Raw genomic sequence first — 17,451 nt, forward strand, 5'->3', positions numbered from 1 at the left:
GAGTGAGCGCGATATGGGGCCATGAATCACAGCCCGATATCCCGCATGTCATCATGTGACTTCCCCATGGAAGCGAGGCGGTTATATATCAAAATACCCTCGCATCACTTCACGGATGTAGCGATCCCCAGCAACGGCTGTCAGCCGCAATGGAGGAGCACAGACTTTCTCCCATTGTTTTTACTGGTAGACCTCACATCGCGTGCACCTAACACGCGGCACAATGCTGCCGCCGGGCCAACTGGAAACAGGTCTGCGATATGTGAGCACCCCCAAGATAAAACATGCCATGATTTGTTTTCAACATTGTGGTGCCATGTAGGAAAACATCACTAGTATCTGACCCCATTCAAAAGAATAGGGGGTCATATTTGTGCATCTCACCCCACAAAAATCTCTTGTGATTTTCCCGTCCATGTGAAGGCAGCCTTAGACTAAACCAAGACTCGCTTGTGGAAACAACTCAATTTGATGTAGGTAGGCGTAGACGTAATGCTATTAGGCCATTGGTATATGTGGCTTTCACTGTATCCTTTTGCTTGGTTGCTTGAGATATTGGGTGGAAGGGGGAAGGTTTTGCTCCATACATCTTGTTAATGGAAAAAATGACAAAAAAAAATTTCTAATGAAAAACCTACTTGATTAAAAAGCAAGAAGACTAAAGAAACTAACACTCATATTTTCTAAAAATGGTGTGTGAAAACTCACAAATAGCTGCAGCTGGGCAAGAGCTGAAAGATAATCCAGCTCTGTGTACCGCCAGTAGCAGATGTCAACCAGGCAGTACACGGGGTGTTGAGCAACTCCTGCATGCAAAAAATGCACTTAAACCACACGTCAAATGTGGTTTTGGATGCAGCTTCAGTGCAAAACACACCTGCCCATGGAAATGTCAATTTAGAACACCCCGTTGTTGTATATGTAACATTTAGCTGGTTCTCCCTTACTTGTATAGAGCTCCGCTCCACACCAGTGGTAACAAACAGCAACGCATATTGTGCAGAGTGGAAGCATGAAGTGTGCGGTATGAAAAAAAACAAAACACTTAAAGAAATATTTCTTTAGTACAAGGCAATCCAATTCCAATCTTCCTGCACATTATAACATGCATCAGGCAGCCGCCATCGTGGGGGGCTACATTTAACTGTATGATTTATAGTTTTTAACATTGTTTCCATAGTAATATACATTTTCACCAGTTTATACTATTAAATATATAGTTCTATAAACTTACAGAGAAATGCAGTCCATTGTGTGAAGACAGAGTCCACAACAGAGCTTTCTGAGCAGAGTCCATTTAGCAACATAAATCTAAAACAGCAGACTTGAAACCAAGGAATGTATCTCTGTCCAGTGCGCCCGATGCCATCGCTGTTAGCTCGTTCCAAAATACTCCTTCTGAAACTTTTTGAAGTCCTGATCTGTAAATAAAGATACTTCTTGCACCTTCTTTTCCTTCTTCACACGCTGGTCTCTTGCTTTCCGTCCACAGTGCTGACTCAGAATCTGGAAGAAGTAGAATACATGTTGAGTGCTGCAGAACGTTACATGGAGGCCTCGTGTCAGAGGTAGAGATGGTAAAAAAGCATTATTACATTTTATATTGTAAGGAGAGTCCGGTAAAGTTTAAATGCCTTTTCCAAGATGTAACACTGAGGGGTTCATAAAATGGGATAGAGTGGGAGGGGTCCTCAGTACAACCCTTCAATGGAGCTGAGCTGCAGTACCAGAAACCACTGCACGAATAAATATGGTAATATGTCTCAAAATGCAGCTCCCAATAGATGACTAAATGTTATATAACCTATATATTCAATTTGACAGACCATATATGTAACATGTGTTACAATTGAATATTCTGATTACTAAAGGTTATATTTATATATTCAGTACAGGACTATAATTATACTTTTCTTCTTGCCCCTTTCTCTTTTGCACACAAACACACACGTGTTTGAACTCTATAGATTTATGCTTGATAAAGCAGCAATATCAGCTCCGAAACACGTTGCACTTTTACCTGTCACTGCCGCTTTAGCTTTTCAGTCAATAAAACATTTGATTAAAATACGGAGGATTGTGGACTTTCCTTATCATCACCCCTTATTTAAAAGCGCTCATTGATTCCACAAGGATTTTTTCTGCAAATGTATTTCTTTTTAATCACTTACTACTTGGTGTTCCTGGCACCTGAGCGCAGGAGATTTTTCTTGTATTAGGCTGCTTGTCCACGGGCGTAGTGATATTCCATGGCAGATCTCCGCCACGGGAGCAGGTGAGAGCTGAGCACTCTCCACGCTGAGCCTATCTGACAGATAGGCTCACCGCGGTGAATCACAGCTCGCTATGATTCTCTGCTCATGGACAGGGGGGGCTGCGCTTTCCATAGCAACACTATGGAAAGCGTTCACTGCGGAAAGATTATCGCTGCGGATAACGCAGTGAATAGCCCGTGGACAGGCAGCCTTCGTCTGTCTTTATCCTCTCCTGGGGTTTTCTGACCCCCTAGAGTTCTCCTCAGATATTCTTCAAATAGGGTGTGTTTCATCACTAGCACGACTTTTATATGTATAATATGGACACGACGACAAACCTTTACAGGTTGTGCCGTTAAACATTTGGCTGCAATCAACACTTCCATTCCCAGAGGCGCTGTCCTGACTATTTGTTGGTCCTTCGCTATGAAACAGAGCTGGGAATTTATAAAACAGTCACACTGCACATGTTTGTGTGCGTGAAATACATGGTCATATGCAGTACACTTGCTGCCCATACGTAGTCTCTGCCGGCTCTCACTTCTTCCCACCACCAATCTGTACATCTACATCCTAAGCTGCCAATGCCCCATTCAGCTGGGGTATATAGCTACAGTCCTAAACATAGTTATAGATTGCACTGTATAGCACTCTCATTGGGCAGACCAAGTGACATAAATCAGTTCCCAGTCACAAAACAAACCAGACAAAGTAAGCTCATGTTTAGTGCTGGGAACCAAACCATAACAAGCTTCTTGCCCAATTTCACATCATTACCATGGAAACCCATGAAGTCGAATTCATGTAAGCACAATGTAGAGGAGAGTAGCATGCTGGGAGAAAATCATGTGTCCTCCGAACACTTCTCTGCATTCAGATGGCTGGTATATATCAATGTTCAGCAGGCTAGCAGCTACTCATTATCTGCCATCGGCATAGAGGAATGCTGGGAGGAAATGGATCTGGTCATGCCAGCGTATCCCAGCCTCAGAGCAATAACGGTGAACAAAATTAAATACACTTAAATAAAATACATTTAAAAAGTTATGTATGAAAACACCCCTAAAGTAAAACGCAAAAAGTAAAAGAATTGAAATCCATTCCCTATCCCGGCCGTACCATGAGCAGGATCTTTACCACAATTAGGATGGTTTCACATCTGCGTGGGAACCGAAGATTCTGTTGCAGATCCGACCAAAGGTTCCGCAGATGTAGCACTTTTTCTTTTGTTCCAAAACCGGGCAACTGAGAGGAAAGTGGACGGACCCCATTATAATCAATGCGGTCTGTCCGATGCCATTCGGTTCCATACAGAGACGGAAAAGTTTGTCCGTGTGGAGAACCCTTTCCAGCTCCCCAACACAAGTGTGAAACCACTTTTAACCCCTTCCCACTCCATGACGTATAGGTACGTCATGAAGCGGCAGGGTATGTATGAAGAGAGGTTGCGGGGCGACCTCTCTTCATACAGTGCAGGCGTCAGCTGTTTATTACAGCTGACACCTGCGGGCAATAGTAGCTATCGGCCGTTCGCAGCATTTAAATGGTTAACAGCCGCGAACGGCCGATAGCTACTATTGCCCGCAGGTGTCAGCTGTAATAAAATCCCCCCCGCGGTGAGATCAGGGGAGCCGTGTAGGTGTCATGGCAGCCGGGGGCCTTCTGAAAGGCCCCAGGGCTGCCTTACCAGATTGCCTATCAAGCCATCCCTGTGGGGTGGCTTGATAGACTGCCTGTTAAATGGCAATATGACATCATGCTAGCATGACGTCATACTGCAGGAGCGATCAAAGCATCGCTGGTTGTAGTTCCCCAGGGGCACTTTAAAGTAAAGTTAAAAAAAAAAAAAAAATAAAAGTTTAAATCACCCCCCTTTTGCCATATCCATTATTAAAAAAATCTAAATCATAAAATAAAAATTTATTTTGTATCACCGCATCCGTAAAAGTCCGATCTATCTAGGTAGCGCATTATTTTTCCTGCACGGTGAACATCGTCCGAAAAAAAATAAAATAAAGAACGCCAGAAATGCACTTTTTTAGTTACCCCGTCTCCCATAAAAAAATGCAATAAAAAGCAATCAAAAAGTTGTATGTATTCCAAATTGGTACTATCAGAAACTACAGGACATCCCGCAAAAAAGGAGTCCTCGCTCAACCACGTCGACAGAATAAAAGTTACTGCACGCATAAGATGCAGCAGAAAATAATTAAAAAAAATTTAATGTCTTGGAAAAAAAAAAAAAAAAAAAAAAAGGACAGTAAAAAAAAAAAAAAAAAAAAAAAAAAAAACCTATACAGGTTTAGTATCATAGCAATCGTAATGACCCATAGAATAAAGTTATCATGTCGCTTTTGCTGTCGTTTGTGCGCCGTAGAAATAAGACGCACTGAAAGATGGCGAAATGTCGGGTTTTTTTTCATTTTACTCCACTTAGAATTTTTTAAAACTTTTTCAGTTCATTATATGGTACTTTAAATAGAACCACTAAAAAATACAACTCGTCCCGCAAAACACAAGCCTTCATACAGCGACGTCGATGGATAAATAAAGGAGTTACGATTTTTTTGAAGGGGAGAGAAAATGGAAAAAGAAAAAGGGGCCGCGTCATTAAGGGGTTAAAGCCCCACATTTGGCAAAATATGAAAAAAAATATTTTGCTAAAAAGTTTAAAACAGAACAGTTAGAGCTCATTTACATGACCGTGTGCATAAAACACTGTTTTACCGGCCTGTGGAGCCAGCAATTGCTGCGTATGGCAATGTATCTCACACATACTATCACACGCAGTCGCGTCTAATATGAGGTGAAAACTTGGTTGTGCGAATGAGCCCTAAGTGTTTCTGGCAAATTATTAATAAGTGTCCATAATGTCAGACATTCTACACATGATTTTCTACAGTTCACTCACTTTGCTGCAGGAGACTTTATTGGTAACGGCTTGTGACCCGAGCATGTACGTGAGGTTCTCTGCCAGATGATCCTCCGCAGTGCGCTTCTTATACTCCTCTGCAATGAGAGAATCAATTATACATCGGGCTGATACGTGTTACACATCTTCTGGCACGTTTAAGGTAGGGTACAGTCACACACTGCAGAAGAATCTGGACCCCCATCCGCATACAAGGTTTGGTGTGGATTTTCACGGTGGCATTCACTCATTGCATTGTAATGCACGCATCCAGCGGTGAAAATCCGCAGCATGACTGTATTTCGCTGTGGACTGTTCTCACTGTAAGTGAATGGGATTTGTACACTGTACTGTACATGGCCGTGTAAATTCACCCTTAATGGGGTTGTCTCGCGAAAGCAAGTGGGGTTAAGTACTTCTGTATGGCCATATTAATGCTTCGTTGCTGGCGTCCCCGTCTCCATGGCTCCGTCTAATTTCGGTGTCTTCTTGCTTTTTTAGACGCGCTTGCGCAGATGGGTCTTCTCCCTTCGGCTCGGCAGCATCGGCGTTTTGGCTCCGCCCCTTGAACGCGTCATCGCATAGCTCCGCCGCCCGTCACATGTGCCAATTCCAGCCAATCAGGAGGCTGAAATTGGCACATGTGATGGGGGCGGAGCTACGCGATGACACGTTCAAGGGGCGGAGCCAAAACGCCGATGTTGCCGAGCCGAAGGGAGAAGACCCATCTGCGCAAGCGCGTCTAAAAAAGCAAGAAGACACCGAAATTAGACGGAGCCATGGCGACGCTAGCAACGGAGCAGGTAAGTGAATAACTTCTGTATGGCTCATATTTAATGCACGATGTATTACAAAGTGCATTAATATGGCCATACAGAAGTACTTAACCCCACTTGCTTTCGCGAGACAACCCCTTTAAGGCCAGTTTCACATGGCCAAGAACGTCGCACGAGATGCGACTTAGGAGGCTCACAAATCTCACGCAAATATGAATTCCAGTCTTTTGAATGGCGTCATATACATGAGCGATGTTTTCCCTCACCGCTGTATGTCCTTTTTTTGCGTTCTTCGGAACGCATCGCCCATTGTTTTCAATGGGACAGTAAAGGACATCTCACAGCGTGCGAGGTGCACATGAGTCCAGTGTGAAGTTTCCTATTGAAAACAATGGAAAACACTTGCCGATCCTCTAATGCGACTGAAAGCCGCTCCGGAGGTTCACTACTTCATAAAAGTAATGCGAGGCGGTTTTGCCAGAAAAAAGCCTTAGTGAAATAACAGCCCCAGATCTGACACCGGTATGCTGGAGGAGAGATATACGGCTAGTGAGGTGTCCCACAGCAATAACAGGGGGTTCAGGGTTTTCTGAAACCTGACCTATAGCCATCAGCTGACTTGAGAATATGAAGAGTTGTCAAGGTGAAACAACTCCTTTAAGGTAAAGGCTTCCTCCTCCTTACCCTCGGTTCTGGCAATAAAAAGCAAACTAGACCTCCGATGCTTGTGGAGCAGCCCTAGATCTTACTTCTTTGTCTAGATGTTCCACTATAGAGAACTACAGGAGTTTCTCTTCTTAAGCATTAGACACAAGTCTGAAGTCAAAGTTTAAAACTTACAAGTCCTTCAAGAGTTTATCGTAAACTTGTCCCCCAAGACATCTTGATGGAATGCTCATCTACCTAGTAAAAGGTCCTTAGCAAAAGAAGATCAGCAGCTCAAGAAAGAACTGCGCAAAGAAGGCCTGGCAGGAGTTGCAGGGTTAGTTCTAAATAGAGAACCCCTGTTTATAAGCTCTATTAGGGGACAGGATTTTCCTCACTTGGGACCCATCTATGAACCAGAACCATTTTGCCGACGTCATGTGTGAGAGTTGCCTTACTGGAGGGCAATACGTTTATTATAGACTATTGGTGGCCTGTCTCACCATTCAATGGCAGTAATCTCAGATGCTATCTGTGCACATTTAAATGTTTTTTGCCCCTCCGAGATAAAAATAAATAAAGAGCAGGCAAGTAGTAAAAATACTACAAGGAGCTTTAACCCCTGGTTCCAGACCCCCTGCTGCTCCATCTTCCGTTCTCCCTCCCGCCGGTTGTAGATGGTGACATTCTATATACAGGCTGACCACTGCAGCCAATCACAGACCTCAGCGGTGTTTAGTGGTTGTAACGTCACCGTCTGCAGAGAGGACAGAAGGTGCAGTGCTGGAGTGGTGGGTCTGGAGTTGACGAGTATGTATTATTTTTCAACATCGCCTGCTCTTAAAATAAAATAACGTGAAAACTCTTTTAAGGCCGGTCTCACACAAGCAGTTTTCAATCATGGATTCCGCGATTGGCGTCCATGTGGACTTACCATGGTAAAACGCGAGCATTGAAAAGGCATGCATTTTCAAATTTTCCTTCACACTAGGATACAAATTGCATACTCGCCGAGCAGAAGAAAAATAAAAATTGCAGCATGCTCTTTTTTGCTGTGGACGGTCTACGTTGGTGTCAATGGAGGCATGCAACCCACAGCCTATATGCAATTATTATTGCATATTGGCTGCGGTTACCAGTGTCATCGCTATGCAATGGCGCGGGAAATACAAAGACAAAAAAGCACTGCACATGACAAATGGTGAACCAGTCATCCACAGTACAATTTGGGGAGGTACACAGGGTCACCATCTGGACTCGCACCCGGAATCTGCTGCAGACCTCCCGCATGCAGAATCTGACCCGCTGGTGTGAGCCCAGCCTTACTTTAGTGCTTCCGTAAAGTCTCTAGTTCCACCTCTTCTACCCACCCTGCTCTGTCTGGTTGTATACATATTTGTGATGCAGCACACAATCGCTCGTCGGTGCGTGTTTCAAGGTGGAGCAAAGTTCAAAAACAATGGGAAACCCATAATTAGGATCCACAACGATTTTTCCTATGATAAGACGAAAGACCGAACGCTACATCACATGCCACTCCAGGATTCTCACCCACTGCCGATTTGATCACGCGGTTTTTGGCTGACGCCCTCTGGTTTTGGGGCTGTCCTTGCCGCTTCAGTCTCTTCAGCTGTTTCTTCATGCCTGTCTTGTGACTACTTAAGGCTGCCTGCTGATTGTTTCCTGCTGCTCTTCTCTTTAAGCCTGACAAGTTATCATCTGTGTAAAGAAGAAAATAATGTAAGGAGACATTAGTGGAAGGAGTGTGGAGCAGCCTGCAGGTTCTGGCAGCAAGAAAGCCAGATTTACGCAGATGTATTTGTGTGCGCATAGAGAATAGAGCCCATTGATTTCAATGAGTCCGTTCACATGCGCAGACTTTGCAGCAGGTATTTAGGAAAAAAAAAAAAAAGATAAAACATGCTTTATATTACTGCATATTTGCACAAAAAAAGGACCCCATAAAAGTCAAAGGGAGGGGGATAGGAAATGAACACGGAACATGCAAGGAGATGCGCGATACGCTGTGTAATTGTACAGGAACAAACAACTGGAATTCATTAGATGAATTCGCCACTTCAATCAGTGTGTTTGTGCCCCACGTGCAGAACACCGCGCCCCGCGGGCAGAAAATGTAAAGCAAATACACTGACGCACATCCAAAAAAAAGACTCCAAGTGCAAAGCAAAAAAAGTTGTGGTAAGGCACAATCTCCACGACTAGTATACCTTTTTTACTCCGTGCTCTGTATAGAGCAGTGCAGGACATGTGGAGGCCCAGAGCCCTGCGGGTGCGTTAGTGCAGCTCCCAGCATATACACTGACCGGAGTTAAAGGGAATCTCCCACCAGGTTTATGCTGCGCTATCACAGGGCGCTGTAAAGTGGTGGCAGACGCCCGGATTATACCGCTGGGTCACTTACTAATTTTCATAAAACAACTTTACCTTGTGTTGCATGAGCCGATCATCGCTAGGACTGTTTATGAGTAGCTGCTTCTCCCCACTACTGATTGACTGCTTTCTCTGAATGCATGGTATAGGGAGAAAGCAGTCAGTCAATCAGCAGCGGGTGATACAGGCCAACAGCTAACAAAGACTAATCCCACAGTGATCAGCGCACAGCGATTTTATAAGAACTAGTAGAAGAACTGCAGTAAGTGACGCGGCGCCATCGTCATCAGGTGTCACTAGGCAGCGCTCAGAGCAGCGTAACCCTGCTGACAGATTAAATAAAAAAGGATCACAAGAAGAACCGATCTAAAAATACCCAGATTTTACCGCGTATGATGTGCGTACAGCCCTATTGTTCTCTATGGGCACTTAATAAACACAGTACATGCGGAATTACATGGTGTATTTTGTGTGGTGTTTATACGCAATATCACGGAAAACTGAAAAAATAAAACAGTGAAGCCTGTGCATGAGATAAGTTGTCATACAATCCAAAAACAGGGTGAAACGCCAGCCCAGCGCTGCATTACACACGCTGGTGTGTGTGAGCCTGTCTTTAGGCTCAGCAGCTGTTGAGCACTACAATGCTCAGTATGCTCTGGCATCCTGCATAGAACAAGGCATGCTGGGAGATGTAGTTTCACACGAGGTGGAGAGTGACGGATGCTGTATACGAGACATATAACGGTGCACCGCCCTCCATATAACGCATGCTTACCGATGGAGTCAGAGGCCAGCAGCTCCAGACCTTTCCTGAGTAACGATGCAGACATCTCTTCTCCTCCGCAGGTCACACGTGTGATCGCCCGGAGCCCGCCGCAGCCAATAACAGACGACTTCCAGCATCACGTGACGCTTATCCGTACGCAAGGCTTTATCATAGAGTCTCAGAACTTGTACTAGAGCGGCCCAGTTGTATGTACTTCCGGCGCGCACCGGATGCATATATCTGTATTCCACAACACTTCTGCTCGATTCACATCCTGATTGGTTGTTTGGGGTGGCTGATTCACAGTGATTGGTTGTTTGGGGTGGCTGGTTCACAGTGATTGGTTGTTTGGGTTGGCTCGAGCAGAAGTGTTGTGGAATATAAATATATGCGCACGGATGGAGGAGGATACCATAGAGTGCTGGAGAGGTTGTAGTGTCTGCCAGTCAGCTCAGTCGGGAATGTATATTATATGTAGTCAGATGTGTCAGTCAGTGAAGTAATAGTCAGAATAATCACTCAGCATGGCAAACACCAGCAGGATGATGGCGAGAATTTGCTCGCTGGCCGTCATTTTGCTTTAGCTCACTTTAAAAATAATTGTTGTTTATTAGAGATGAGCGAACACGTTCGGCCCCGCCCCTTTTTCGCCCGAACACCGAACTTTGCGAACACTTCAGTGTTCGGGCGAAAAAGTTCGGGGGCCGCCGTGGCAGCGCGGGGGGGTGCGGCGGGGAGTGGGGGGGAGAGGGAGAGAGAGAGGGCTCCCCCCTGTTCCCCGCTACTGCCGCCCGCGCCGCCGCGCATCTCCCCGCCCCCCGGCGGCACCCGGACCTTTACGCGCGAACACTGCAGTGTTCGGCAAAGCCGGTGTCCGGGTGCGGATGTGTCCGTAACGGACATGTTCGCTCATCTCTATTGTTTATCAAAAGTGGTTTAGTGTGAGGCCGACTTCATATAGGGGTGTTTGTGCGCGCAGTACACCGAGAATACAACCCGCTGAGTTCAACAGGTTCGTTCACATGCGGGTATCTTACCTGCGCATTTCAGTCACACGCTAAAAAAATGCAGCACACGCTTTTTTCCTGCGCAGCCAAAGCCCCCAGAAGTCAATGAGGATGCACATGGAATACGCACAAGATGTGTGAAACGCTGCGTTATTGCGTAAGAAAAAGAACACCTGGAGCTCGTTAGACGAATCGGCCATTTCCATCGTTTTGTCTTTGCCACGCTAATGAACGTGTCTTCCTGGGTGCAAAAAGTACAGTAAAATACGCCAATGAGCAAACAAGCATTCACTCTGCAGCCACGCAGCACTCGGGCGCACAGATACACATACAGGCCTGTGAAGGGAGCCTGAAGTCAGGATTCGATTTCCATGCGAGTGTGACATCAGTCCGACTTTCGTATTTTCGTGGGTGCGATCTTTATGGGAGCATCACACGTGCAGCGCAGCATATGCAATATTCTCACGCGTGAAAAACACGCTTGAAAATTGCTCATTCTGTCCCGTTGGAGCTAAGAGAACCGCACTTACATGTATATGTGAGCGCAATTTTTTTTTAACCCACATATGGATGAAATCAGGACGTGCTGCAGGTTTTCCTTCGCAACACTTCTTGCAGCGCTGCGAGAGTAAAATCGCACATGTAAATGCCCCCATTAAAAGCAATGAGCTCTTTTTTCGTGCAATTTCTGTGCCTCTCGCAACACAGAAGTCGTGCAGGAAAACGCGTCCGTGTGAATGCGCCTTCATTCGTATTTAAATGACTTATGAGCAAAATCGCCGCAAAAAAGTAATGAAAAATAAGCCCTCTGTAAAAACTTTCCAGCAGTCGCCGTTCGTACGCTTCAGCGACTTTTTGAGTGACCATCTGAACAATAGCTGCTTAGTGTAAACGTGCCCTAAGAAAACTTTGCAACCCTTGTGGACGCCGTGTATCCGCACTACATTTTCACCCTTTCAGTTGATAAGGTGAATTTGTACCAAAATGCGCACCAAATGGTAGGAATTTTTGACATGGATTTTGCTATGGACTTTTCCATTATGGAAGACCTGCAGCATCACGGCCGAAAAACGCGCGAGTGAAGAATAGCCGCGATCAAGTTCTGAGTGTTCTCTCATCCATTCACATGGGCGGCTGTGGCGTATTAGTTTAGATATAGCTGCCTTGCAGAAATCCTCGGAATGACTGCTAATGGTTGAATAGAGCCAGCTGTCTTCGTTTCCCAGCTTTGGATGCAGCTTTTGCGAGCTGCCAGCGTATCTCAGCAAAAGATAGGGCAAGGCCTATCTGTACTGGCTGCGTATAAAATCGGTCGTTGTTTTCAGTTGCCGATGACCTATTATTCCCGGGGCAACGCTCATCTGAATGAATACATTGGAATCCCATGCTTCAGATGGTCGCAATTTTTTATTGTAATTAAATTAGCCACGTAAAAACGCTCGTGTGAATAAGGCCTTAGATACAGTGCCTCAACTTTAGTATGCCTCTAAGTAATAATTACCATACAATGTATTCAAATACCAGATCTACGCAGTGATAGTGATTACAGTGCAGTTACCTCCAGTGATCACAGGTGATGTCCCTGGAGTTGTCCGTGTTTTGTTTTCTTCTCTCTGGGCCCAGATATGCCATTGAGATTTTTTCCAACCATGACTCGTCTCTGCACAATCTATCCTGTTCTCAAAACCCCTAATGAGTTTCTCATTGCCACCCTATAGTAATAATGTGTCCGATGTGACCCCACTTAGTAATAGTCACCCTTTCTATGGCGCCTAATTAAAATCTCAGTGCCCCCATATAATAATAATGTGCACCCTGTGACACCACTTAATAATAGTCACCCCCTCTGTGACCTCACGTATTAATAGTGACCCCCTGTGTGCCCCCACTTGGTAATAGGACCCTCTCTGTGCCTCACTTAGTTATAGGACCCCTGGGTGCGTCCACTTGCTAATTGGACCCACTTTGTGTCCACAATTAGTAATAGCTCCTCTGCTGTGGCCCCAATTAGTGCTTAGGGTCCTCTGTGCCATCTGCAGTATAGGCCCCGTCTGTGGCTGACGGTAGGGAGTCGGCACCATTAGCTGGAAGAGTGAAAGGGTAAATCCATGAATGCGCTCACACAGACGTCTGCCACTGCCCAGACCCACAGCTGGGGGTCTTTACTCCTTCCACCGGCTCCAATACTCAGAGTACACTGCACACCGGAGATATGGGAGGTGGATAGAGTTTTCAGAGCATGTTTTATAAAAGGGGTGATTTTAATGGGTGTGGGGCAGCCGACACAGCTGCCCCTATTATAATCCGTCATTGACCAGGTCCCATAATGATAGCCAACATCCCTGCATTAGCAGCATTGAGCTAATTGCATATGTAGGTATACAGCTCATATCAATGATAACATAAATACATGTATAATTATACGAGGGGCTGCTAATAAGTCTTTGGCTTTGTGTTCTTTTTTTGTTTCTATGGTAACGAATGTTACATCACATGAAAGCCTTGTGTGCCTAATATATGTTTTCAAAATTTTGTGTTTGTAGCTTAAGGCAACAGTGATCTAGGCATATGGGAAAACAAAAGGTCATTATCCATGAATATTTGAACATAAAGCTATCTGCAAAGTGAGTCCCCAAATGTTTGACAACAGATCAGAAAAGCATGTGAGTGAAAACTTCCATTTGTCAGCGTTTCTGGACTAATAAGAACTTCCTGGATCGACTGGTCACTATGGATGAGACCTGGATTCATTTGTATGACCCTGAAACCAAGGAGCAGTCAAAAGAGTGGAGGCACAGTGGCTCTCCTCGCTCAAAGAAGTTCAGGGTGCAAAAATCAGCCACTAAGGTGATGGCATCTGTGTTCTGGGATAAGGAGGGTATGCTGTTAGTGGACTACCTTCAAAATGGTTCCACCATCCATGCAAGGTATTGCATTGAACTTTTGGACCAATTGAAGGCAGCTCTGAAGGCCAAATGGCGCGGCAAGCTGTCCAAAGGAATCTTGTTCCTGCAAGACAACACCTCCGCTCACACTGCACAAGCGACCACGGCAAAACTGGTGGAGCTAGGCTTCCAGCTGGTTGGCCACCCACCTTATTCACCAGATCTAGCTCCCTCCAACTATCATCTGTTTCCAAACCTGAAGAAACACCTCAAGGGTACCAAATTTCACACCATTTCTGATGCCATGGCTGCTACGGATGACTGGTTTGAGGCACAAACGAAATCCTTCTTTTTGCAAGGCTTACAGAACTTGGAATACTGATGTAAGAAGTGTGTTGACATCAGTGGAGAGTATGTGGAATAAATGTAAAGTTTCATCTTCCCATCTCGTTTCTTTCTGGGTAAAGCCAAAGACTCATCAGCAGCCCCTCGTATATACAATGACAAATAGGATGCCATCTTTGCCACATGTCACTTTGTAAACCTTTTAACCTGCCCCAGTAAACTATAGGTGGTTTTATTGTACAGTGGAAGCGTCTAAGACATATGTCAGACTCAAATGCGCAGGTCACGCGCAGCCATATGCGGTCTCTGCCGGCAGAGCGTATGTTTACAGAATAAGCCCTTATGCTCAGCTACATCAATCTTCCTACTCCTAGCGTATGCAGTACATGCTGCACGGGATGCCCTGGCATGACAATCGGGATCGCTATGTCCAGACCTTGGCTTCACCAGTGCTGAGGCCGGGAACAGGCAATAGTGATTGCGCTACCCAAAAGTCAGCCTGGGACCAGTGTGGTGTGTACTGCAGAAGACAGGGCGTAAGGAGCAATGTAGGTGAGTATGCAGGGTTGTTATTTTATTGTATATAATAGTTATTGCTGCTAAATGGGGCCAGGAGGGGCATTCTTTATGACTTAAGGGGGCATTCTTCAAGGGTGCAATGAGGGGCATTCTTTATTGCTTAAGGGGGCTATGAGGAGCAATATTTATTACTATAAAGGGCATTACTACTTAGTGGGGCCATAAAGGGCATTATTTATCAATTCTTTATTACTTACTGGGGCCATAAGTTGCATTTTAACAAATACATAGCGACATTACTACTAGAGATGAGCAAGCGTACTTGCTAAGGCAAACTACCCGAGCGAGTAGTGCCTTAGTCAAGTACCTGCCCGCTCGTCTCTAAAGATTCGGGTGCCGGCGGGGGAGAGCAGGGAGGAACGGAGAGGAGATCTCTCTCTCTCTCACTCTTCCCCCCACCCCACCCCCGCTCCTCCCTGCTCACTCCCGCAACTCACCGCTCACCTGCGCCAGCAGCTGAATCTTTTGAGACAAGCGGGCAGGTACTCGAATAAGGCATTACTCGCTCAAGTAGTTTGCCTTAGCAAATATGCTCGCTCATCTCTAATTACTACCAAAAGGGGGCCGGGCCATGGAGGGCATATTTTATTACTCAACGCGGCCATGAAGGGATATTATTAAAGGGGCGATAAGGGGCATTATTGCTTAAGAGGACCATGAAGGGCATTATAATTTTATGCTGGCCATGAGGAATATCATTACTGTGGCTGGGAAATTGAGGAGTCAAAGATGCCTGTGTGTCAAATTCTGCAGATACAAGTTGTGACTAAGAGACGTCAAGATGATGGTCTGGGCCAGATGAAGAAGAAAAGAGAAAAAGAACAACTCCAGTCCGAGGGGATGTCACCTGTGATGACTGGATATAAAGGTACTGTAATCACCTAAACGGTCTGCGGTGCACCTGTGTAGAGATGGTATCTTCTGCTATAAGGTTACTGTATGGGTGGGGAGTAATATTGGTCTTTGTATTGTTTTAATTTTTTTCTAATAACAGTATAGTGGTTTTATCTCTCATTATTGGTAATGTTGGTCTTGTTTTGTTAAGTGAGGCTGGTCTCATACGACCAGATTTGAATTGCGGATCCCACGATCGCTGCCCACGTGGACGATCTGTAGTAATACACCGACCTTGAAAGACAATTTATTTCCGCGATCACTCACAGGTCTTCCGCTGCGGATACCTAGAAGCAGAATCTGTTCATGTGAGCCCTGCCTGACAGTATGCAGGTGATTATACGGGCAGGATGATTGTAGTGATACTTTGTGTAGGTTTTCTGCTTTTAAAAAATAAAACAAAACATACTTTTGATTATTTGAACTGTGTAATTGTTTTAAATAAAGTGTATGAACATGTATTCCGTGATATGTTTAGTCCCACTAGGGACGTCACAGTGTGAACATTTGAACGCTGTTAGAATTCTTTGGTGTAGTCAGTAAGGCAAATAATTATTCCCTGCGGTGTCGCTATTATTCTGGGGGCTGCTGTGGGGTGTCATTATTATCACTGGGGGCCACTGTGGGGTGTCGCTACTACACTGGGGGCTGCTTTGGGGTATGACTATTACACTGGGGGCCGCTGTGGGCTGTCGCTATTACTCAGGGGGCCGCTGTGGGGTGTCGCTATTACTCAGGGGGCCACTGTGGGGTGTCGCTATTAGTCTGGGGGCTGCTGTGGGCTGTCACTATTATTACTAGGGGCCCCTGTGGGTTATCACTATTACTTTGGGGGCCGCTGTAGGGTGTCGCTACTACACTGGGAACCACTGTGGGTTGTCGCTACTACGCTGGGGGCCGCTGTGGGGTGTCGCTATCGTACTGGGGGCCGCTGTGGGATGTCGCTATCGTACTGAGGGCCGCTGTGGGATGTCGCTATCGTACTGGGGGCCGCTGTGGGATGTCGCTATCGTACTGGGGGCCGCTGTGGGATGTCGCTATCGTACTGGAGGCCGCTGTGGGATGTCGCTATTGTACTAGGGGCCGCTGTGGGGGGTCGCTATCGTACTGGGGGCCGCTGTGGGGTGTCGCTATCGTACTGGGGGCCGCTGTGGGATGTCGCTATCATACTGGGGGCCGCTGTGGAATGTCGCTATCGTACTGGGGGCCGCTGTGAGGTGTCACTATCGTACTGGAGGCCGCTGAGGAATGTCGCTATCGTACTGGGGGCCGCTGTGGGATGTCGCTATCGTACTGGGGGCCGCTGTGGGATGTCGCTATCGTACTGGGGGCCGCTGAGGACTGTCGCTATCGTACTGGGGGCCGCTGTGGGTTGTCACTATCGTACTGCGGGCTGCTGTGAGATGTCGCTATCGTACTGGGGGCCGCTGTGGGATGTGGCTATCATACTGGGGGCCGCTGTGGGATGTCGCTATCGTACTGGGGGCCGCTGAGGACTGTCGCTATCGTACTGGGGGCCGCTGTGGGATGTCGCTATCGTACTGGGGACCGCTGTGGAGTGTCGCTATCGTACTTGGGGCCGCTGTGGGGTGTCGCTATCGTACTGGGGGCCGCTGTGGGATGTTGCTATCGTACTGGGGGCTGCTGTGGGATGTCGCTATCGTACTGGAGGGCGCTGTGGGATGTCGCTATCGTACTGGGGGCCGCTGTGGAATGTCGCTATCGTACTGGGGGCCGCTGTGGGATGTCGCTATCGTACTGGGGGCCGCTGTGGGGTGTCGCTATCGTACTGGGGGCCGCTGTGGGATGTCGCTATCGTACTGGAGGCCGCTGTGGAATGTCGCTATCGTACTGGGGGCCGCTGTGGGATGTCGCTATCGTACTGGGGGCCGCTGTGGGGCGTTGCTATCGTACTGGAGGCCGCTGTGGGATGTCGCTATCGTACTGGGGGCCACTGTGGGATGTCGCTATCGTACTAGGGGCCGCTGTGGGAT

The 17,451-nt window shown here is 46.5% G+C and overlaps 1 protein-coding gene across 1 annotated transcript; it reads right to left on the bottom strand.

The window, feature by feature from the left end:
- Window positions 1-1,045: 1,045 nt before the first annotated feature.
- Window positions 1,046-9,911, bottom strand: RPS19BP1 (ribosomal protein S19 binding protein 1). Its single transcript, XM_066596398.1, has 4 exons — window positions 9,757-9,911; window positions 8,139-8,306; window positions 5,167-5,264; window positions 1,046-1,506 (listed from the first exon to the last, which is right to left on the bottom strand). Exons 1-4 carry the CDS (start codon window positions 9,809-9,811, stop codon window positions 1,375-1,377), a joined length of 453 nt encoding a protein of 150 aa, XP_066452495.1. The 5' UTR covers window positions 9,812-9,911; the 3' UTR covers window positions 1,046-1,374.
- Window positions 9,912-17,451: the final 7,540 nt, after the last annotated feature.

This window comes from Eleutherodactylus coqui, chromosome 3 (assembly GCF_035609145.1).
Source record: "Eleutherodactylus coqui strain aEleCoq1 chromosome 3, aEleCoq1.hap1, whole genome shotgun sequence".
NCBI classification, from domain to species: Eukaryota; Metazoa; Chordata; class Amphibia; order Anura; family Eleutherodactylidae; genus Eleutherodactylus; species Eleutherodactylus coqui.